This window comes from Pelodiscus sinensis, chromosome 12 (genome assembly GCF_052426305.1).
Source record: "Pelodiscus sinensis isolate ZL-2025 chromosome 12, ASM5242630v1, whole genome shotgun sequence".
Lineage (NCBI taxonomy): Eukaryota > Metazoa > Chordata > Testudines > Trionychidae > Pelodiscus > Pelodiscus sinensis.
The window spans coordinates 22,781,133-22,805,370 of NC_143063.1; the positions used below are offsets into that span (position 1 = coordinate 22,781,133).

The following is a 24,238-nucleotide window of genomic DNA, read 5'->3' on the forward strand; positions in this document are numbered from 1 at the left end:
TAACGTGGGGAGTGTCTAACACACAACAACCTAGGGGGACCAAGGGTAGTAGATTGTGCTCCAGCCCCATGGAGCACCGTTACGGGCTCCCCAATACTGGGGAGGGGAAGCCCTGAGTTTCAGGTGCTGCATCCAGCCCCTGGACCTGAGTGTCCCACCCTTGCTGTAAGAGAAGAAAAGCAGTATTTCAATTAAATCTGGCTAGACACATCAAGCCAGAGTATCCACATGTAAAAAAATAAACCACCAAACCCAGAAAATGTTAATCCTATTCTAAACACACAGGCAAACCACACAGAGCCTGGCCTTGATGCTGTCACTGTTTGTTGTCTCTGAAAGACTTGAACTTAAAACTCGTGTTAAAGCTAAATATGGGAGTAATAATGCAGAGTTTTTTAGTGTGCAGAAGTTATTGGTGTAAAGGTAAATAGCATGGAGAGACACCACAGCAGATATTACTTTGGTTAAAGCAAGTCTTTTCAGTGAGGAAGATTATTTGCCAGGTTAAAGTGTAACTATTGTAAATGGAATGGATTTATTTAATGGAATCATGGTTGTGGAAGTGAAAAAGCACAATTCCTTCAGATCTTTTAATTCGGAATGATATTAAAGTTTTGTTTAGTCAAGGTTAGTGCCTTAAACCAGTCACAGGAAAGAAATAACCCTGAACCTGTGTCTATTGAGAGCAGTGGTTTGCCTATGGAGGGAGGATGGTCTTCAAATGATTGTGTCTGAGGAAGATACTTCATCCACAAAATAGCTATCTGAATGTCTGTTTAATAGCTTAGAAGTGAATCTGAAATTAGATAAATCACAGGAAGAGCTCATTGGTCAAACTGTGATATCTCAAACTGTCTATTGAAAATAGTGGAATGTCAGCTAAAGAAGAATATTTCTCCAGAACTTCTATGTCTAAAGTAGAAATAATGATTAAAAATGTATCAGTTGTCTGAGATGATATCTGGACATAGCTGAAGTGCAGATTGGAAGTGTTCATACGTTTGTTATAACTGGCTTCCAAGGACCAAACAGTGTTGGTGCTTCTCCTTTTGCCTGTTGCTGATGCATTGTTGGGTAAAGATATGACAGCCTTGTCTGATCAGGTTGATGATATAACCAGCGCACAAGGAAAGCACAAGGTGATTTGTCGGTACTGTCCATTTACAGTGTGGAAACCTGTAACAAGAAGCAAATGATTCCTAAACTTGTGTGTGTGTTAAGCCTGATAACCTGCATGTTGTCACAAGAAGAGCTGCACAAAGGAAGAAGATGATTCTTAATGGTTTATTGGTATAGTAGGGATGTAAACAACTCGGGACTACTCACTTCCCTGCCCCCTTGCTGCCTCTCTGAGGCAGAAAGTGAGTGTAGGGGGGGAGGGGGGAGGACAGGCGCCAGTGCTGGGAGAAGCCGGCTTAACAGCCAATTCCTCACATCACCATCTCCATGGTACTGCCTGCCCCCTCCTCCACACTGCTGCCTCTATCGGGCTGGCTGCGGGCAGGGGCTGCTGGATCCAGCATGAGCCAGTACTGAGCAGTCTCAGCTTGTGCCAGTCCAGGACCACTGCGCCTCTGTTTTAAGTGCTGCCAGGCTCTTACTAAGTTTAAAATACAGAGCTGCAGCGGTCCTGTGCTGGCTCTGGGAGCTACTACCGCTGCAGTCTCTCTCCCCTTATTGACTTATCATGTAGTCAGTACAAATTGTATCAACTACATGATTAGCAAAATACTTGTTCCTTAATATCCTTAGCTGATAGTAAACAGTCTGTCTACTAAGAAAGGTGTGTGGGTATGTAATGTAGAGATGTTGGGTACCGTGTAATTGAATAACTGTCTAACTGCACCAAAAAATATTATCCGTTATACGATTGTTCAATAGTCCCCGGGGGCAGGAGCTACTGTGCTCATGGACCCACTCCCAGGGAGCTCTTTGCCATTCTGTGCTGCTGCCTCTGCATCAGGCAGGCAGGAGGCAGTCTGCGAGGAGAACACATTTTAAACTGTGCACGATTCTCTCTGGGGGTTGGGCTTCTCGCACTCCCGCATCTGTAGGCCAGTCAGGGTCTGTCGGGGGGAGTACAAGAAGTCTCCTGGCCCTGCCCCTTCAACCAAAGGTCATGCCCATTCCAGGGCAGCCCAAGGATTTATGAAGTGGCCCCCTCCCCTTTAAAAATTATTGCCCACTCCACTTTAAAGCATGGTGTCTATGCAAGCTCTACCTAGCTGACAAAGAAGGGACAGAGTTGCCCATAATGCTGGTAATGAGAACACAGCTGGCAAAATCATAGATTGTGGTATGTCCAAAATCTCAGATTTCAACCCTCTGAGAAAAGGAAAGAAGGAAGGCCGAAGTGTCCTTACTAACTTGCCTTACTCATCTCTAAAATACCCAAACCCTAAGGATGCAATTAAACTAACTAGGGGTTTTACTTAACATAGACTTTAAAGAAAAAGCTATGATACAGAAGGACTATTGAACAAACTGACCTAAGAACTGATGTAGCTAAATAAAAAGCTTGGTGTGACCAACATAATTGTAAATGTTACAGTTGTGGTAGAGCTGAGATCAACTTTATTGCTAATTAGGAGATTTACCTGGTGTTGTCTGGGTCCTTTCAGGTCAGGGAGATGGTGATGGAAGGTGCAGGAGTCAGGACAGGGTCATGGGGATTTGGGGGTTCAGGGCAAGAGGCCAGGGACATCGGAGGATGCAGGGGGGCTTCCTCCCCACCCTTTGGCTCCTCCCAGAACCACCAGGGGCTCTCTCCCTGTCCCCTCCCAGGACATGGGGGGGACAGTTGGGGCTATCTTTGGGCAGGGGGGCCCCATGTACCCCCTTTGATAGCAGAGAAGATAGCCAGTCCCAGCTGGCCACTCCCTTGGTGGTACAGCTGCCTGCAGTGGTCACTCTGCTGTATAGCTCTCCCCTGTGCTCGCTGTCCCCACTGTGACTATCCTGTCCTTCCTCTCTCTGTCCTGTCCCTTTGCATGTTATGGAAAAAGTCCTGTTCCCGTCACAACTAAAGCCTGACCTTTCTTTAAGTTAGAAGAGGAAGCTGCATACCAAATATGGTGGTGTTAGCTCATACCAGTTAGGAGGAATTCTTTAGCAAACAGTACCAAAAACTGTAAAAATGTACCATACAAATGATCTTTTGGAAAAACCCTTAAACATGTTAAGAATAGTACTTAAGAACACACTTTGTCAAAGAACTATTGATAATGGTATTTCACGGTTCGTCCTGTAAGCAGTCTTGGGACTTCTCACAGGAGAAAAAAACCATTTTAAATCTAATGTATTGTATGGAAAGGGAAACCAAGGCACACTGCTATATTGCTTTCATGGCTAAATGCAAAGATTCCTAGGCTATGAGGAACAGTAATATCTGTGTTGACTTGATGTTCCGGACATTGCCAGAAGTTACATGGATAAACTAACAGGCTTACCTGTCATTACCCACATCCTTCAGGCCATGGGAATGTGAGGGGAAAGGGTGCAGGAAGCTGGGGGCCAGGGGCCTGTTTTTCTCACCTCTCTCCCTCGCCCGCCCGCCAAGGTGCTGTTTTTTCTCCCCTCTCCCGTCCGGCGCTGCAGCCAAGGGCTGGGAGGGAGGGAGAGTTTGGAACGGGGGGCTACCTACGGAGAGTGCTGGCAGGTCCCGCTGGCCAGTCACTTGGTTGTACAGCAGACACCAAGGGACACTCAGCATCTAGCTCTCCTTTGTGGGCTTCCTGCCCCCAGTGGCCTCTCTCAACAGCAGCCCTGCCTTTGCATGTTATGGGAAATTGTCCTTTTCCTGAGGCTTTGGTTGTCCTGGCACAACCAAACCCTGACCTTGCTTTAAGTTAAGCTGCATACCAAATTTGGTGGCTTTAGCTCTTAGGAATTCTTAACAAACTGAGTTGGAGGCAGACACACAGACAGATGGGGTGTATATATAAAATAACTATTTTCTTTCACTCTTGACTAGATCTCATAAGACATACAGAAACCATGCTGCAGGACTAGATCCAATCCACTATTTGTTCTAATTGAGTTTCACTTTGGGTTTATATAGGAGTTCAGTAATGTTGCTGAATATGATCTTGAACCATTTCTGTTATACACTGGTACATCTTCTAACCCAATATTGGATGTAGTAATACAGAACCAAGAATGGGAAGTCCCTTTGTTGCATCCAGCAGTGTCTGGGACACCCCTTTAAGGAAGACTCAGTCTCTTTATTACAGCACATTTTGCCTATCCAGCAGATCCATGAGTCATGAGAGTCCAGAGCTGCTGCTCTAAAACTTCTGCCTGGATAATTCGATTGCGTAAGAGCAGTGGTTCTCAAACCTTTTGGCCCGTAGCTCCCTCACTCAATGCAAACCTTCCGGTGGACTACCAGTTGCTAATGGAAATGGTCTGTTAATTATGCCTTAACTGTTTTGCTAGTGCTTCAGTTAGGGAGAATGGTTTAAATTAACAAGTAAAAATGGAAATTATTAAAAAGATTATGAGCTTGTACTTTGTCATGTTAGTTTACCAAACTTCATTTTAAATAATTGTATATTTTATTTTATGTCCAACACACAAATTAATGGCAGGGGTGGGGAACCTTTTGGGGTTCAGTTAAGGACCACACAAGTGAGAAGCAAAAAAACCAAACCCCAAAACAACAACAAAAATACCCTTTCCAAAAAAAACCCACCCTCACTGATATGGCAGCCATCTGAGACACCTCACTACCCTGATGCTCCAGCCCCACAGGTGAGGAGGTGGGGGGACGGAAGGAGAAATAGAGAGGACTGAGGTTTAGGGCTTCACATAGGCTAGATGAACTCTTCTGGGGTAAGGATGTAAAAAGTCATTAAAAAATGTAATTGTATAACTGCTAAAAAATCTTAGCGGTTACATGCATTGTGCACTCTGCAGCTCACCGACCCTGCTCCTGGGGAGCCACCATATAACCCAGGGCTACTCAACATATCGTCCGTGGTCCATTTGTTTGTGCCCCGCAGTGCGTTTTGGGTTTACACTGGGCTCAACACACATCCTGGGGGTTGGAGCCAAAACAAAAAAGTAGTCAATATAATGGTCTTCTGTTGATATGCATTTTTGTAGTTAAATTCCTTGACTATCATTGCTCATTAAAAGTGCTGTCATGTGGGTGGAAATCGGGTACATATTGCATTTTATTAATCCCACCAGAACTGACTTAAATGGGGCCTGGGTGTTGTGTAGTCTTGCTTTAATCTTTGTATTCATGCCCGTTGTGTGTGAGAAGCTATTTGCATATATATTTCCATGTATATGCAGCCACACTTAAGTTGCAGCCCTTGGTATGTGCTGAGAGTATCATTGTGGCCCCTGGGGCTTCCAAAGTTGAGTAGCCCTGGTGTAACCTATGGCAAAGGGCTAGGCCGGCCCACCACGCCACAGACTGGGGCTGCTCTGATGGGGGCCTGTGGGGCTGGAGCAGCACCCTGCCTGTGGCAGGTGATGAGCTGCTCCAGCCCCTCCTAGTTAACTGGAACTGTGAAGGGTGAGACTTACTGATTAAACATTTACATCTCTACTCTGGGGTTAGGCCAGAAATTAGAGGCTCAATGTGTGGGAGGTCTGGGTGGGAGGTAGGTTGCAGGAGCAGATTGGGAGTAGGGTGTCTGTCCATGGGTAATGGGGCAGGAGTAAAGGAGGGTGCAGGAGCTGGGTGGGAGTGGGTAGGGTATCTGGCCAGAAGGGAAGGTGTGGGAGCAGGCAGCTGTGGTATGTCTGACCCAGGAGGAGAATGCAGGAGCAAGGCAGTTTGCAGGAGTAGTCTGAGGATGGGTAGGGTGGGGGGAGGGTGCAGGAGTGGGCTTGAAGGTGCGGGGTCCAAGCATGAGCAGAAGGGGTGCATTTACCAGGCTTTGTGCCCCCTCTCCCAAGCACAGCTTCCCACTGCTCACATTGGCCAGATTCTGGTCAATGGGAACAGTAAGGAAAGCCTCCAGGCAGCATGTCAATGCTGCTAGTCCAGCTTCTCGGGGAGAGGGAGGGGGGTGTGCGAGGCTGGAGCGCAGCGCAAATGTGGCCTCCCTGTTGTGGGGAGGGAAATGTGGGGGTTAAACTCAAGCTGCAGCCCAGCTGCAGCCCACCTGCAAAGCGGTGGTCCACAGATCAGTTTGAGAACCACTGCATGAGAGAGAGAGTGAGCCTTGTTGTTCAAATGCAAGTGGCAAAAGTGCGTGTGTGCGTGAGAGAAGCCTGCCAACAAGAGTCTGTATGATGGGCATGACTTGCAGTTTTAGGAGTTGCTGCCATTCTACTACTTGCTCCATGTCCTACAAATGCTACACTCTTCTAAATTAAAATTACTCTCAACAAAAATAGTCATAAAGTGAACTGCTGTGTTCTTTGATAGCTGGCTTTTGATGTTCAGATCTTTGCAGAAAACTGCTAAGTGCTAAAATTTTCAAGCATAAGTGTTTTTCTTTTTAAATTGCATGTTAAGATGTAGAAAGAAAAGGTTTTTTGTGAGGGTTAACTCTTTATAATTTTTATTTTAATGTTGGGTTTTTTGTTTTGGTTTGGTTTTTTTTGTAGTGTGAAGTGCACACACTGTCAACCAGCAGTTGCTGCACTCATAGACTCACTCATAGACATTAAGGTCAGAAGGGACCATTATGATCATCTAGTCTGACCCCCTGCACAGTGCAGGCCACAAAATCTCACCCACCCCTCTTAGAATAATCCTCTCATCTATGTCTCAGATATTGAAGCCCTCAAATACTTTGAAGGCCCCAAGATGCAGAGAATCCTCCAGCTGTGATCTGTGCCCCATGCTGCAGAGGAAGGCGAAAAACCTCCAGGGTCTCTGCCAATCTACCCTGGAGGAAAATTCCTTCCCGACCCCAAATATGGCATCAGCTAAACCCTGAGCATGTGGGCAAGACTCACCAGCCAGACACCCAGAAAGTTCTCTATAGTAACTCCAATCATCCCTCCATTGACCTATTTCCCACTGATAATGAATGGTCAATTAGTTACCAAGATCTTGTTCTCAAACCATCCCCTTATCATAGAACTGGAAGAGACATCAGAAGGTCATCAAGTCCATCCTCCTGCTCTAGGCAGGACCAATCCCATCTAAATCAACCTGGCCAGGGCTTTGTCAAGCCAGAACTTAAACACCTCTAGGGATGAAGACTCCACTACTTCCCTAGGTAACCCTTTCCAGTGCTTCACCACCCTCCTAGTGAAATAGATTTTCCTAATATCCAACCTGGACCTCTCCCACCATAACTTGAGACCATTGCTCCTTGTTCTGCCATCTGTCACTACTGAGAACAGCCTCTCTCCGTCCTCTTTGGAACCTCCCTTCAGGAAGTTGAAGGCTGCTATCAAATCCCCCCCTCACTCTTCACTTCTCCAGACTAAACAGACCCAAATCCCTCAGCCTCTCCTCATAAGTCATATGCTCCAGCCCCCTAATCATTTTGGTTGCCCTCCGCTGGACCCTCTCCAATGCGTCATGTTCTGCACAAACATGTTCTGTTGCATAAATGGGCCACATTGTTCCTTGTTTAAATTCAAATATATTAGTCATCTGTCTGTCCTTCATCTTCCCCTCCAGCCTCGTTCAAACAATCCGATCTCAAATTGAAGTAGATTGCATCAAGTATATAAAGCAACGAAGAAACTTTGAGAAAGGAGGTGCTAAATATTACTGGGGATTAAAATGTGGCATTTAAATTAGGGTGTCTACTAGCAGATCATATTTTAGAAGTTATTCAGTTGATCTAAAAGTCTCTAAACTAGCTGTTTAAGGAATAACTGTAGACTTCAAAATGTTTAGGGTATATCCATGTTGCAGCAAGGAAGTGTGATTACAGTGCACTTAGATTAAAGCTACCTTGGGTATTCCTATCTCGCCTGCTAAAAATAGCAATGAAGCCATGGAGGCACAAACTAGCCACTTGAGTGACGCTCCTCTGGGGCTTTGAGTATATATTTGGGCAGCAAGTCCATGCCCATCTCCCTAACTCTTCTGGTGTATTTAGTTTTGATTTAGTGATATCGCTAACTCCTCAGGTATTCCTACATGTGCTGCATTACACATCCCAACTGCAGTGTCAATTATATTGTAAAGGATTAAATAATGCAGTACTTTATTTCTGAGCTCCCTGATCTGAAATGCATATGATCTACAGTGTGTTTATGATCTTGTGCAGATCATTTTTATTTTTTCAAATCAGGCAGATACCAAGAAAATGTAAATTTGTGCTGAAACCTTCTGTCCCTCCTCTTTCTATTCAGAGTGGTGTTTCCTCCCTGTCAGTTCAAATTCTGGTGAACCTATTGCACAGAGTAGAAGTGGCAAGTTAGACTGTTTTACTCTTCATATAAGTCTGTCTTCTGACTTGTAGAAAAATGTGGAATAAAGTGATTTTTAACGTTTAAACTGGTGTTGGTGTTATTTTAATCTGTTTCATCAACTCTGAGATTTTGTTATACAAGGAGATCACTAGCAGCAGGTGAAGATTTTAGTCTTCCCTTTGTTAATTTCTCTTACCTAATTCAATTCTTGAAATTGGGTATATTGCTAATTAGCAGTGTAGCTTTTTCATTTGGAAAGTTGAATGCTAACTTGAGAATCAGATTCTTAACTGCCTATTTTCATTTCTTAACTTTCATCAAAACTTGCTGCATAACAAAACATCTTAATCACTGGTATCTTCCATGTTAGGCTAGTTCCATGCATCCTTAGTTTTCTTTCCTTTATTAGAATCAGTTGGCAGCGTCATAAAAATAGGAGGGTGTTACCACTTTATTCCTGTTTATCTTTGTCAGCCGATAGTCAGGGCAGTGAGTGGGGGGGGGGGGTGGGGGTGTGCGCGCGCTATACACCTGAGACTTCAACTGCTGAGACCGGGGTCCCTTGTAGTGGGCAACCTGGAGGAGGTTGACGAGCGCCCCAGTAAGCTTGCAGGGAGAGCTTATTACACTTCAGACTTTAGCTGCTAGAATCTGTGATTCCTTCGCAGCGGGCAGCCTGGGGGAGGCTGAGAAGTGCCCCAACGGATCTGCCACCTCGGAGTGACACACATCCAAACGCCCAAGCTCTCCCTATATCTGTCCCTTAAGACCGGCTGAAGTTCTTTTAAATTGTTCCTGGTTCTGTTACAGCAACTGAAGGAGTCAGGTTAAAGCTTAAACAGTTACAGGTTTATTGAGGAAGCTTATAAATCATATGGTTGCAATGGCTATTCTATTTCTTAACTGCTAGCAAAATATAGATCTTAAAAATGGTTACAAAGAAGATAAAGATAGGAAAAACAGAAATAATAGTACCAAGTAACAGCTTAACTTTTAAAGAGCTCTAAGTCTGTGTACACTTAAGACAGAGGACCACATCCAGGTACAATTTTTACCCCCTTCTGTGCCTCTCGACTCCAGCGTGTCAGGCCAGGGCCGGTCCCTCAATTCCTAGGAAAGACGAAAATACGAGGTAGGCGTCCCCATTGAACCTCGGGAGGTCAAACACCTAACCCGACCAGCAGGTAGAGGGTAGAATGACACTCAAAAGTGAGTGTGCTGCTGTACCCATCTTTAGACCCAGGGGGTCACGTATTTCTCTTTCTTATCTGTGATGCCAAATGGTGCTGGTCTGCCTTTTGTGAGACCAGTTCTTACAAGGGAGTTGTGAACTTAATTTACACTTGTAAGAGAGAGTTGAGAGGATTAAACTGGAAGTACTGGAGATTCTTTTCTCAGTGGGGGATTCCTCTCCCAGGGACGGCTGTGTGTTCGTATCAACATGGGTGCCAGCCAGGCACTTCTCGCAGCCTGGAGGCCAGCTTATTGCCTTAATCGTTCTCTCCTCATATCCATGTTTTCAGCTTCTCAGGATCAGATGAGCCAGCATAGACTATGCTGATTTTATTGCTCCTTCTCTGCCCTGTATGCTTCAGGAACCTCAGAGAGGCAAATAAGATGGATGTGATTGGGGGCGGGGGGGAGGTCTGTCTGGCTACAATCTGAAGTACAAACTTCCAGAAAGCTTAGTCTCGGAGTTCCATCCTTGATCTTGCTAAAAATGACTGTTCCAAAATAAAAAGCAGGAAAGGAGTGAAGGGACTATTGTTTCCCAAACTCAATGGCTGTGTCTAGACTGGCCAGTTTTTCCAGAAAATCAGCCGCTTTTCTGGAAAAACTTGCCAGCTGTCTACACTGGCCGCCTGAATTTCCGCAAAAGCACTGACTTTCTACTGTAAGAAATCAGTACTTCTTGCGTAAATACTGTTCTCCTCCCATTCGGGCAAAAGACCCTTTTGTGCAAAGCTTTTGCGCAAAAGGGCCAGTGTAAACAGCTCAGATTTGTTTTAAGCAAAAAAGCCCCGATCGCCAAAATGGCGATCGGGGCTTTTTTGCGGAAAAGCGCGTCTAGATTGGTACGGACACTTTTCCGTGAAAAGTGCTTTTGCGGAAAAGCGTCCGTGCCAATCTAGACGCTCTGTTCCGAAAATGCTTTTAACGGAAAACTTTTCCATTAAAAGCATTTCCAGAAAATCATGCCAATCTAGAAGCAGTCAATATCTGCTGTTTAAAGGACTCTAACAAGGCATGTTTTGACATCTGGCCCTCCCTGTAAAATATGTTTTGATATTTCTGGAGAGAAGGTAGGTCTGGTCTTTTCAGCACAACACTTGTTTTCATTATAGTTAATTGGACATGGATCATTTTAATTTGTAATTCTTAGCTAATCAGAAAATTAGAACACGCTTCAACTTTGGAAGTTCTTTGCTGGTGGGCTCTTCAGAAGGGCCTAGTTCCTGCCCATGACTGATGACTGTAATTCAGCCTACAAAACTTGAAATGGGCTAACTTACATATCTTGCTTTGAGAAATAGGGGTATGGTAATATGGCAGAAGAAGCACTTCTCCCTTTTTGTACTTAAACTCTTTTCTTTGTATGGATCATCTTGTACGTAACTAAAGCAATAAACATCCTAGACCTTTACTTTTTGATAAATAAATCTAGAATTGATTGATAATAGCATAGTATCTATCTATACAATACTATTGTATTTATAATCCAAGATGTAACTTCACCCCAACACTTTAAATTTCTTCAATGTTCATTGGTTATGTAGAGATGTGCAACAATCTCGCATGTTGTTTTTATAGTCATGGTCTACAGAAGTTCTTCTCCTGTCGAGGAATTGCAATAGCTGTTGACTATTTCTGGAAACGTGGCCACAGAAACATTACGGTGTTTGTTCCACAGTGGAGAACAAGACGTGATCCTAACATCAAAGGTGAGGCAAATAATGTCCTGCTTTCTTTTCTTTTGGCTTCATTCTAGTTAACTCTTTCCAAGTTGCGTAAGATCAGTCATAGAAATGTAATTGATAAGTAACCTAATTTTGAATTGCTATAAGTAACTGACATTCCTGTAAGTTTTACATTTCTCTGACTTTTATAGAATCACTTGACAATATCCAGTTAGGATTATGTACTTTATTTTGTAATATGGTACAGAAATTACCTGTTCATGAATATCAAAATATTACTTAAATTATTGCAATCCAAAAGTAGTCACGTATCACTGTTCAGCATCTTAAAATTTGTGTAGTTTGAGAAACCTTTCCAAGTTTGCTCACTAGAGTTACAGACTATCCTTTGAAGATCTGAATATTTGTTTCAGTAGGACGCATCTTTATAAGAGATAACAAGGTAAAAACACATCTTCTAACATAAGGTCAAACTTTAGGTGCTCCCATAGTCTCTAACTTTAATTTGTGTGAAAACTACCAACTGCCTTGTCTTCGGTAGGATTTTAATTCATGGTAGTTAGTGTGATTTAACACACCTTTTTTCTTAGTAAAGGCAAGGCCTTAATGCTTAGAAGTCTTCAAATCACCGCTTCACCTTTACGCCACCATTCTCAACCTTTTAAAAAAATCATTCTCACCTCTTCAATAACTTAAATAACGAGTAATCCTGTGGCATGTTAGGCTGTGTCTAAACTACACCCCTCTGTTGGCAGAGGGATGCAAATAAAGCACTTTGCAAGTACAAATGAAGCAGGGATTTAAATATCCCTTCATTTTCATAATCCCATCATAGTGCTGTTTCGATCAAGTGCCATTTCGAAACAAATTGCGGTTTAGCCATGGTTCTGCCGACAGTGGGGTGACTTTTCGACAGATCCTGTACTTCTCATTTTTTGAAGAGTACAGGATCTGTTGAAAAATCATCCCGCTGTTGGCAGAACAGCAGCTAAACCGTGGTTTCATTTTCAAAATGGCGCTTGATCGAAACAGCGCCATGACAGGATTATGAAAATGAAGGGCGGGATCACTGCTCTACAGCCAAAATGCTTCTGAAATAAATGTAGTCAAACTTTACTAATTCTGGGTCACTGAGAACAAAAATTATGCTTAAAATTGTTGATTGGCTCTATTTTTCAAGATATGCTATTGGGTCAGTATATACGACTCTTGACTTGCGAATGGCGGAAGATAAGTGAGTTATAAAGGGAAAGGATCTCAATTTAAACCAGAAATGACTAAAATACATCTTTGACTGGATCTATGAATAAATCTATGGCTGGGTTTGGACAGTACTTGCTTTTTAGGCAAAACAATGAATGATGCAATCTGAGGCTGGTATTGTGTCATACATGATATGAATTGCATCATGTTATTCCTAGAAGTCATGGATGATGCAGTAATAACGAAGCTTACATCACTCTGCTGAACAAATTGCCCTATATCAGCTCTAGAAATCCTATAGTGTCATGCTCTCTTATTTGTCAGTGTTTGATTTTGCAAAGGGACACATTTCTGTTTAGCCAAAGTGAGCAGAAATGCCTCGTACTTGTGTGAACAGTGCAGATAACTTCTGCTATGTTTGTGGTGAAGTGACTTTTGCATCACAAAAAGGCTTTCTTAACCATAGTGGTTATACTGCGCATCACCTTTATTTTGGCTGCAAAATTGGAGATCAGGACAAGAGGTGGGCCCCACACACATGCTGCAACACTTGTGCAACAAATCTTCACCAGTGGTTGAACAGGAAAAGGAAATCTATGCCTTTTGCAGTGCCAATGATTTGGAGAGAGCCAACAGATCACGTCAGCAATTGTTACTTCTGCATTATCCAAACATTCCATCAGCTATACACCCAGTACCCCACGGAGAAGGACTGCCCGTTCCTGATGCACCAGAATCATTCTCACTTGAGTCAGACAAGGAAGAGGATGAAACTTCTGGTCCTGAACCATCAATGTCACAGGACCCACATTTTCTCCCATCCTCCTCCTCTGAACCACACCTCATAACACAAGGTGAACTGAATGACCTTGTCAGGGATTTGGAACTACCCAAGAGTAAGGCAGAGCTGTTGGGCTCCAGACTACAGCAGTGGGAACTCCTGGCAGGTGATGTTAGGGTTTCCATGTTCCGTGACTGTCAAAAGGATCTTGTCCCATTCTTCTTCATGAAAGGTGATCTTGTAGCCTGCAACAACATCGATGGTGTGATGGTAGCCCTCAACATCGTTCATGATCCAGATGAGTGGAGACTGTTTATTGATTCATTGAAGACTAGTCTTAAAGCTGTTTTGCTGCATAATGGCAATGTGTTGCCATCAATTCCAGTTGGTCATGCAGTCCATATGAAGGAAGCCTATGACAACATGAAACAACTTTTGAAGTGCATAAACTATAACCAACATCAGTGGCAGCTTTGTGGCGATTTGAAGGTTGTTGCTCTCTTGCTTGGTCTGCAGACTGGATACAGAAAGTACTGCTGTTTTCTCTGCGAATGGGATAGTCATGCAAGAGATTCCCACTATATCAAGATAGATTGGCCACTCCGACAGTCATTGGAGCCTGGGAGGAAAAGTGTTCAACATCCACCACTTGTTGAATCAAGGAAGATTTTGTTACCACCCTTACACATCAAGCTGGGTCTGACGAAGAACTTTGTCAAGACCATGGACAAAACACAAGCAGCTTTCAAGTACCTCCGTGGAAAATTTCCATGGTTAAGTGAAGCTCAGATAAAGAAAGGTGTTTTTGTTGGTCCTCAGATTCGTGAACTTCTTCGAGATGATACATTTGACCATGCACTGCGTGGCAAGGAAAAGACGGCATGGAAAGCCTTCCAGTTAGTGGCAATAAATTTTCTTGGAAACAACAAGGCAGACCACTACAGGTTGTTGGTGGAAAACCTCCTCAAGGCATACAAAAGCCTTGGTTGCAACATGTCACTAAAGATACATTTTTTGCGCACTCATCTAGATTTTTTTTTTCCACCGAACTGCAGAGCAGTGAGCGACGAGCATGGCGAGCGATTTCACCAGGACTTTGCAACAATGGAGAAACGCTATCAGGGCAAATGGAGCCCATCAGTGCTTGCAGACTATTGCTGGATAGTGACAAGAGATGCTCCATTTAATGAATACAAGATTTTTAAAATGTTACATAAACAGGACAGGTGAAATATTATCATGTAAAGCACGATAAACACATGAAAAGACCTACGTTTACAATTTATGATTAAAACTCTACTGTCTACACAATATACATAGACGTAAAATGTAAAAACTTAAATATCTTGGAAACAGTAGCCAATCAGTTGTTTTAATTGTCATATTTGAATTCAGCACATCAAAATACATAATGAATAGCACATTTTATCTCTGAAAGTGCAAATGAAGCAGGGATTTAAATATCACTGGTCTGCAATTTTTTAGAAGTCGTCTGTTTCAAAGTGCTTTATTTGCATCCCTTTGCCGACAGAGGGGTGCAGTGTAGCCATAGCCTCTGAGACTAACAAATGGATCATGAGCAGTGTTCCCTGTAAGATGAGCGCTTGGGCGGCCACCCAGGTGAAATTCAGGTGCCACTCAGTTGATTAGCAGAGCGCTCACAGACGCCCACTGCCAGCAGAATGTGTTTCTATTGGTGGTGCACATCTTCACATGCCTTGGTGCGCATAACACATTTTAATCTGCACATGGAAGTTAAAAATTAGAGGCAACATTGGTCATGAGCTTTCGTGGGCAAAACCCACTTCATCAGATGAGTGGGTTTTACCCATGAAAGCTTATCAGCTAATATATTGATTAGTCTAAGGCGCCAAAGAACTGCTCATTGTTTGTAACTTTACAAACTAACATGGCTACCCCTCTGACATTTGAAATTTTTAAGTTATTTATAAGACTGAGTTAGCTCATCCTAAAGACAATTCTGTGAAGTAAAGAAGCAGTAGCTTCACTTAGGAAAATTAAAGCAGTCAGTTAATGGAGCTTAAAATCAAGCTACCTATTAGATGCCTAACTTAAGCACTCTGCTTTGAAACCTTTTTAGTCTGATGTGCCATATATGGAAAGAGGTTTTAGTGACAGCAGTTCTGGGCTCCAGGGCTGAACAGTCAATGGGTTCCTGATTGTGCCCAGTGAGCTGCCAGCTGTGCTGCTGAGTGCACTCTTGCAGCATGGCCAGGGCTTTCACATGCTCCTCTGCTGCCTTCACTGCCAGTACCACCCTGTACGTGCTAGGAGCCTTGTGGAACACCTGGGCACATGGGTGGCAGGTGTAATAGGCCAGATTTCATTGTAACATTTTTCCTTAATTATGGCCTATGCAAGTTCTGGGGAAGTTGATGAGACAATATGTGCTATTCCACTTCCTAGACTCTGGGAGATTACTGAGAAACCCAGGAAGCTGAGTAGCAAATTCCACCTCCTCAGCTGCCCCATGCAGATTCTGGGTTGTAGCAAACTCATCCTTGTAGAGAGGCTTTTCCCTGAAGCAAAGAAAGCTATCTGGTTGAACATAATTTGTTTACAAATCCATGCTGACTGTTACTTTATCACCTTATCTTTCAGATTTTTGCAAATGACGATTCCTTAATTATTTGTTCCATTATCTTTTGTGGCACAGAAGTTAAGCTGAGTGGTCTGTAGTTTCCTAGGTTGTCCAAACAAATTGTAAAATTTACTGGAAATCACTTGTCTGGAATCCACCTCTAATTGAAATGCCAAACAACATCCATGGTAAAAGTTCTTCCAGCTTTAACTATTTACCATGTATTCATTAGCAACACAAGATATTTGTTAAAAATCATTAAGATTGCAGTTTCCAGATATCTACAACATCCAAAACAGTTATGCTGTTAATAGAATCCTTTTCTTTTTTTCTTAAGCCATTAACCCTCCAATGTGAACTTTGCTTGAAATGTAACCATTCAAATGTCAAGATCTGGTTCTATCCTCATGCTTTTGCTCCAGTGTTCATTTACTAAAGCTCCAATTCTGCAAATGCCTATGCATGGGAGCCCTCTGCATGCAGATCTCTTTGAAGGACCAGTATCTAAGACTAAGATGATGTTTTCATGTTGTTTACCTTGTGACATCAATTAAAAATGAAATCAGGTTTCTTTTAACCTTTGATTTCCTGTATTTCATCTACAAGATCACGCCCTTGTAGCCACATCCCCTCCCCCGCAATGTCCCGAAATTCCAGCAACCCACCAGAAATCTTGACCCAGCCATGAAGCCTGTTTGAGCCCCTCAAGCCCCCACAGAGACTTCTTTCACTAGCCCAGCCTGGGGCTGGGAGAGTCTTCTCTGTCCCAGGCAACTGCAATCCAGCTCCTGTGTTCCACACGCTGCTCCCTGCCTTGGCAGGCAGTCCAGCTGGACTTTGACACTACAAACTCCTCGTCCTTCTGGCCTTGACCTATCCCCTATTTCTCCCATCACCTCCTCTTCAACTTCTGGTCCAGGTCAGGAGGCACCTAATTAGGGGAGCCAGCCTGCAGGGCTTCCCTAGCTAGGTGTGGTGCCCTGCACTCTCTCTTATGCAACAGGCACGTCCAACCCAAGCCTGGAGCGGGAGTGGAGTTGTGACTGGCCCAGAACTCTTCTGTCTGGGAGGGAGCGTCTCTCATGCAGGCTCCACCTGTTGCTTAAGCCGAGATGATGTAAAAGGGTCTGGGGTTCCCTGCCACCTCTATCACACCAATAGCAGTGCTGAGGGCCCTAGCCCATTTAAATAGCCTGGCCCTCTGGGAAATTGCCATTTGTCTCCCCCCACTTCTGGTGGCAGGCCTGAGAGGCACATTAGAATTTAGGAACTTAAGAGCCATTGGCTCCATCCATTTCACGCTTAAAAGCAGTAGTCCATTTCTAAGCTGTAGCATGCTACCTAGGTAGAAAGTAGATATTGTTAGCAGCAGATACGCTGTTTAGTACGTTATAGAGACTAAATGTAAATTCTGGAAATAAACACTTTAAAGAGGAAAGCTTTGCCTTTAAAACTAACTATTTGTTTTACCCTTTTAACAGAGCAGCATTTCTTAACACAGCTCCAGGATGTTGGAATATTATCTCTAACTCCTGCAAGGATGGTATTGGGAGCAAGAATTGCTGCTCATGATGACAGGTATGGAGGATAGGAGTTAAACTCTTTACCAGATACACAATGACATTGTCATACCTCTTGACAGTTTCATGTCTTGGAGGTGTTCTCTGTCTTTGTGTTCAAGTATTTAAATGATCTTTACTTCCTTGTACACGTTCTGCTATCAGAATGTCAGACCGATCAGCATTTTCAATGGCATTATATGTAGACAAAATCTTAGCAATTGTAAACTATAATCGTTCATCATTGCATGATATGGTAGCTTTTCCATTAAAACTTGTCATGGATTATAGCCTCTCTAAGGACAATAGACAAGTTGACAAGTTTTGTGTAAGTACATCTCAACAAGTGATTTATTTATAACCCCTTTGAGTTGTGGAGAGATACACATGTATCGAGATCTGTGCTCATTTGAAATAATATGTAAATACTACTGAGATTTTTTTGACTGATCTCTTTTCTACCTTCCAGCCTCTAAGACGAGGTGGAAGAGACAATAGATTTGCTACCATGTGCTTGAGTTACACAGGTTGCATATGTTCAAATGTTAACTCTGTACAACTTGGTGCATTTGAGGTGATCATAGGCTTAGAGTGCCATATGGTGGCAAACAATCCATAAAGGCTGTTAATGTCAAACTTGCATGCTGATTTTATTTAAAAATGCATGAACAAAATACCGGTTATTTTAAACACCACCTCCAGCCATGAAGTTCTGGGGAAGTCTTTAACCAGATTTCTTACTGTATTGCAAGTTGGGAGTTTCTTTCCATACTTAGCTTTCTTAATCATTGCCAGATTTCTAATAGTCTCTCAAGCCCTGGACACTAGTTAGAAGAGCTGACATGCTAGAAAAGTTTTTGGTTTGGGTTTGTTTAGTCGGCTAACCCTTTAAAATTTTGGGAAGACAAGCAGCTAGCCATTTGGAAACTAGCTTTTTTGCTGCATCTCCTTACTTCCCTTGCTTCCTCCTTCCCAGCTGGTAAGAATTCTACCTTTTTTGGTTTTCTCCCAACTAAGAGGATTGCATGTTCTTTCTCATTGAGAATGCCTGATGTTGCTGAATATACAGTTGAATCATTTATGTGCTCAATTTGTAAGCTTTTTAAACATGAAAATAAAATTAAATGCACCAGCATGTTTTAGTTTAAGTAACCAACCCCTTTGCCCCCATTTCTCCCCCCCCCCCCCCCCCCACAAAAAACCACACTAATGCAAAGTTGTCAGAAAAGTAAAAGGTACAAAAAGTAGGTAATCTGTATCTGTTCTCACTGTAGTTCTTTTGGGCTATATTATATTATCTCACATGCTCCAACTTATGCCTTTAAAATAGGGATGTTAGAAGCGGGTATTTTACTAATTGTGTAGTTGATATGATTTTGTAATTAGTCAATAAGAAAAGGCGTTCAGTCCCAGCTTGTGCCAGGTCCAGGAGCTACCCCCAGCTGTGGCTCTGCAGTTTAAATGTATGTAATAAGAGCCAGGCTGCTTGCCTGCCTGACTCTTATTATGTTTAAATTGCAGAGCTGCAGCGGGGATAGGGGTCCCCACCGGTGCAGTAGCAGTAGCATGGGGAAGCGGCACTGCGCAGATAGTGCTGGGGGAAACCAGCTTTTAAGTCAGCTCCCCCCAGCAGTGGCTCCTGTTTCCCTGATATAGTGCCTGAAGGGGGCGGGGGAGAATGTGAGTCATTAACTCGACTGCCCAATAATTCTAGGCTAGGCTTATCGGGTTGTTGACTGCTCAACTACTCGCTTACATCCCTACTTTAAAATTTAACAGCATTTATTATAATACAAAATACTGTCTACTTTCAGTAGAAAGAATTCTGGTTGCCGTGGAAATCAGAGTATCACATTGAGTTTACTTGTGTGTGTGGGGGAGGGGGGAGAAGCAACTTGAGAATAATTTTATTATTTTATAACTATGTACATCCAAAATATTTCATAAGCTGTGTTTAATATAACAAAGTGGACCAGTTTATTTTCAGAGGAATAAATAATGTATGTACTTTCAAAATGGTTCCTATATTTCTTGCATTAATTTTAATCTTAATTATGAAAAGGCTGTGTTACTCATTGATAAAACAGCTGGTAAAACAGGCATGTACAATGGTAGTAATGCAATGGGGCTGAAGTATTATCCTGTTGCTCAAGGGGAAACAGTGGATTAGCCAAAAAGGAATGTCTGGAAATGGACATCAGTTGAACTGTGTAATGATGTTTCAACTTTACTAGTTTATTTTAGACATGCAGCTTTATTTACCTCTACATACACTTGTAAGCCTGTAATTCAGAGTTCTCATTTAGCATTTCTGCAATAACTACTAGCACCAAACCCTTAACTTAAACCTACCTGAGTAAGCAGTGTTGCTTACAATTAGCTGAGTGTTGGGCTTTGATTTTTTTTTAATTGTTTGAGGTTAACCAGTCCCTCTTTTTAAAAGGTTAAAAATGGGTATTTACATTAGTAGGACTATACCGTCTAATTAGGGAAGACTCTTGTATGACTTTGGGTGCTTGTTTTCTAGCTGATGTGAATGACTTTGGTTAGAGCTAAGATGAAAAAATAATGTAACTGTCTTTGAAACTAATTTTGTTGTAGATTTTTGCTGCATCTTGCTGATAAAACTGGAGGTATTATTGTTACCAATGATAATTTCAGAGAATTTGTGACGGAATCTTATTCTTGGAGAGAGATTATTCAAAAAAGGTAATCCTGTGGATTTATTCAAACCCTAAAAGATAGTTCCTAGTCTTATATTCCAGATGCCCTTAATACAATTTTTTAAATAAAATATTGACAAACTTTAGCAATACCATACCCGACATCCTGCTCCCAACAACTCATCCCCATTTTTAAATACTGGGGGCAAAAGGGCACATCTGAAAGTAGTCCGTTTTTGGGCTGTTTTAGGCAGAGGTGGGAACAAAATCTGAAGCGCTCACACACTCATCCCGCCAGTATTCCCTCTCATTGAAGATGCATGGTTAAATAATTTGAGAACCTTTGCTAATTTCAGCTATGCAACTGTGGCATAGGGAGCAAGGAAGTTTGTCAGATAAATAGGTCCTAAGCATTTAAGGCTTTGCTGGCCAAAACCAGTAGCTTTATTTGGAATTTCACAGATCACCGACCTCAGATTTTTGTAGTGAGATACTTCATTTATCAGATAGGTCATTACATGTTTAAGAAGCTTAGATTATGGGTCCACTGCAGTCTAATCTTGAAGTGACAAAGGTATACCGTAAATTACCCATTTTGGTGCTGAATTGTACCTAGCTCATTTTGATGGAAAAAATGCAATGGCCAATGCCATATGAGAGGAGAAAAGCCATACTGCAGGTACAGTCTGGACCTCCCTGGACGGACACCCTTGGGACCTGACTGGTCCCAGATGAAGGGCTTTTCTATACTGGAGAGGTCATTTCAGGCCCCTCTCCTCCAGCTAAGCTCAGCTATGCCCCAACCCCACGCTCCTCCCCTCTCTCCCTCCGCCCCGAAGCTCAGCTAAGCTGCTTGCCAGCTCATAGAATACTAGAACTGGACAGGACCTCAAGAGATCAAGTCCAGTCCCCTGCCCTCATGGCTTGAAGCCCGCTTGCATCAAGCACAGTTTAGATCGTCCCTGATAGATGTCTGTGCAACCTGCTCTTAAATATCTCCAGTGATGGAGATTCCACAGCCTCCCTAAGCAATTTTTTCCAGTGTTGAACCACCCCTGACGGTTAGGAAGTTTTTCTTAATGTCCAAACTAAACCTCCCTGCAGTCTAAGCCCATTGCTTCTTGTCCTATCAGAGGCCAAGGAGAACAATTTTTCTCTCTCCTTCTTGTGACACCCTTTTAGATACAGGCAGTCCCCGACTTACGTCGGATCCGCACTTACGAACGGGGCTTTCTCGCCCCGGAGGTCGAGGTGGTGGATTGCTACCTGCGAGCTCCGGGGCGAGAGAGCCCCGTTCGTAAGCTGCTCCGGTGCCCCTGGTCTGCAAAGCCTCAGAAGCGCGGGAACCCGCCGCTGCTGCAGCTTCAGTCCCGGTGCCTGTGGTCTGCTGGGGACTGTCCCCAGCAGACCACAGGCACCGGGACTGAAGCCGCAGCAGCGGCGGGGTCCCGCGCCTCTGAGACTTTGCTAGAGCAAAGCCTCAGAGGCGCGGCACCCCGCTGCGGCTCTGCTCTCGTGTCCCTGGTCTGCTGGGGGGGGGGCGGGGTGTGCCCCCCCCCCCCCCCAGCAGACCAGGCTTTTGTTTTGGACCCTGGGGCAGAGCAGCTGGGGCGCTGCCGATTGGTCCTGCAGCGCCGCTCTGGGCACTACTGGACCAACCCGGCAGCACCCCAGCTGCTCTGCCCCAGGTCCTGATTCAGCCGCTGCTGGTCAGTTTCAGCAGCGGCTGACTTGGGGACGCCTGGGGCAGAGCAGCTGGGGTGCTGCTGGGTTGGTCCAGTAGCGCCGAGAAGCGGTGCTACTGGAGCAACCCAGCAGCACCCCAGCTGCTCTGCCCCAGGCGTCCCCAAGTCAGCCGCTGCTGAAACTGACCAGCGCTGACTACAGGAAGCCCGAGGCAGAGTTGCTCTGCCCCAGGCTTCCTGGAATCAGCCGCTGATCAGTTTCAGCAGCAGCTGACTTGGGGAAGCTTGGGGTTCTTAAGTTGAATCTGTATGTAAGTCAGAACTGGCGGTCAGTTTCAGCAGCGGCTGAATCTGGACGCCAGTTCCGACTTACATACAGATTCAACTTAAGAACAAACCTACAGTCCCTATCTTGTACGTAACCCGGGGACTGCCTGTAATTGAAAACTGGTATCACGTCTCCCCTCAGTCTTCTCTTCTCTAAATTAAACAAGCCCAATTGCTTCAGTCTTCCCTCATAGCTCATGTTTTCTAGGCCTTTAATCATTTTTCTTGCTCTTTTCTGGACCTTCTCCAATTTTTCCACATCTTTCTTGAAATGCTGTGCCCAGAACTGGACACAGTACTCCAACTTTGACCTAATCAGTGCAGAGTAGAGCTGAAGAATGACTTCTCATGTCTTGCTCACAACTCTCCTATTAATGCATCTCAGAATCTTTGCTGCTTTTTGTTTTTGTTTGTTTGTTTCTGCAACAGGGTCACACTGTTGACTCATATTTAGTTTGTAGTCCTCTATGACCCCTAGGATTCCTTTCTGCAGTACTCCTTCCTAGTACTCCATCACTTTCCATTCTGATTGTTCCTTCTGGAGTACTTTGCATTTGTCCTTATTAAACTTCATCCTATTTACCTCACATCATTTTTCTTGTTTGTCTAGATCACTTTGAATTAAGACCCTATCCTCCAAAGCACTTGCAACCTCTCCTAGCTTGGTATCATCTACAGACTTAATAATCATACTGTCTCTGCTATCAGCTAAATCATTGAAGAGATCCAGTCCCAAAATAGACTTTTGCGGCACTCCACTTGTTATGCCCCTCCAGCATGATTGTGAACCGTTAATAACTACTTTCTGAGAACTGTTATCCAGCCGATTATGCACCCACTTTATAGTAGCCCCATCTAGGTTGTATTTCCTTAGTTTAATGATAAAAAGGTCATGCAAGACCATATCAAATACTTTAATAAAGTCTAGGTATACCAAATCCACCACTTCTCCCTTATCCACAAGACTTGTTATCCTATCAGAGAAAGTTATCCGATTGGCTTGACATGATTCGTTCTTTACAAATCCAGGCTGGCTGCTATCTATCACCTTATTATCTTCCAGTTGTTTGCAGATGAATTCCTTAATTACTTGCTCCATTATCTTCCCTGGCACAGAAGTTAAACTGATTGGTCTGTAGTTTCCTAGGTGGTTCTTATTTCACTTTTTATAAATGGGCACTATATTTGCCCTTTTCCAGTCTTCTGGAATCTCTCCAGACTACCATAACTTTTCAAAGGTGATAGCTAAAGGATCAGATACCTCCTCTATCGGCTCCTTGAATATTCTAGGATGCATTTCAGGCACTGTGACTTGAAGATGTCTAGCTTTTCTAAGTAATTTGTAATTCTTTTTTTATTTTGAACTTTTAAATCTACACCATTTCCATTTGCATTCACTGTTAGGCATCTTGTCACCATCAATTTGCTTGACAATAACTAAAACTAAAGTCTTTAAGCACCTCTGCCATTTCCAAATTTCCTGTTACTGTTTCTTCCTCTTCACTGAGCAATGGGCCTGCCCTATCATTGGTCCTCCTCCTTGCTTCTAATATACTTATATGTCTTGTTTCCCTTTATGCCTCTAGCTAGTCTGAGCTCGTTTTGTGCCTTTACTCCTGCATACTTGTTTGCTTATATTCATCCTTTGTAATTTGACCTAGTTTCCACTTTTTGACTCCTTTTCAATTTTTTAGCTCATATAAGATCTCCTGGTTAAGCCAAAGTGGTCTCTTACCCTACTTTCTATCTTTCCTATGCAGTGGAATAGTTTGCTTTTGGGCCCTTAATAATATCCCTTTGAAAAACTGAAAAACTTCCTTTAATTCCCCCCCACCGCCTTAGTCTTGCCTCCCATGGGACATTACCTACCAGCTCTCTGAATTTATTAAAATCTGCCTTCCTGAAATCCGTTGTCTCTATTTTGCTGTTCCCCTTCCTACCATTCCTTAGAATCATGAACTCTATGATTTTATGATCACTTTTAACCAAGCTGCCTTCCACTTTTAAATTCTCAACCAGTTCCTCCTCCCTATTAGTTAAAATTAAGGACAGCTTCCCCCCAGTAGCTTTCTCAACTTTCTGAAATAAGAAATTGTCTCCAGTGCAGTCCAAGAACGTAGTGGATAATTTATACCCTGCTGAGTTAATTTCCCAACA

General features: G+C 43.3%; 1 protein-coding gene across 5 annotated transcripts in view; it reads left to right on the forward strand.

Annotated features, from left to right (window-relative positions):
• N4BP1 (NEDD4 binding protein 1) overlaps positions 1–24,238 on the forward strand; it is a 50,657-nt gene that overhangs the window by 21,270 nt on the left and 5,149 nt on the right. For all 5 annotated transcript variants that reach the window (XR_016350501.1, XR_012906712.2, XR_016350502.1 and 2 more), the window contains exons 3-5: positions 11,155–11,285; positions 17,329–17,425; positions 20,008–20,115. Coding sequence is in view for 1 of the 5 variants with exons in the window: in XM_075940227.2 (XP_075796342.2) it covers positions 11,155–11,285; positions 17,329–17,425; positions 20,008–20,115 (336 nt within the window). In the remaining 4 variants the exon portion in view is untranslated. The remainder of the gene's footprint in view (positions 1–11,154; positions 11,286–17,328; positions 17,426–20,007; positions 20,116–24,238) is intronic.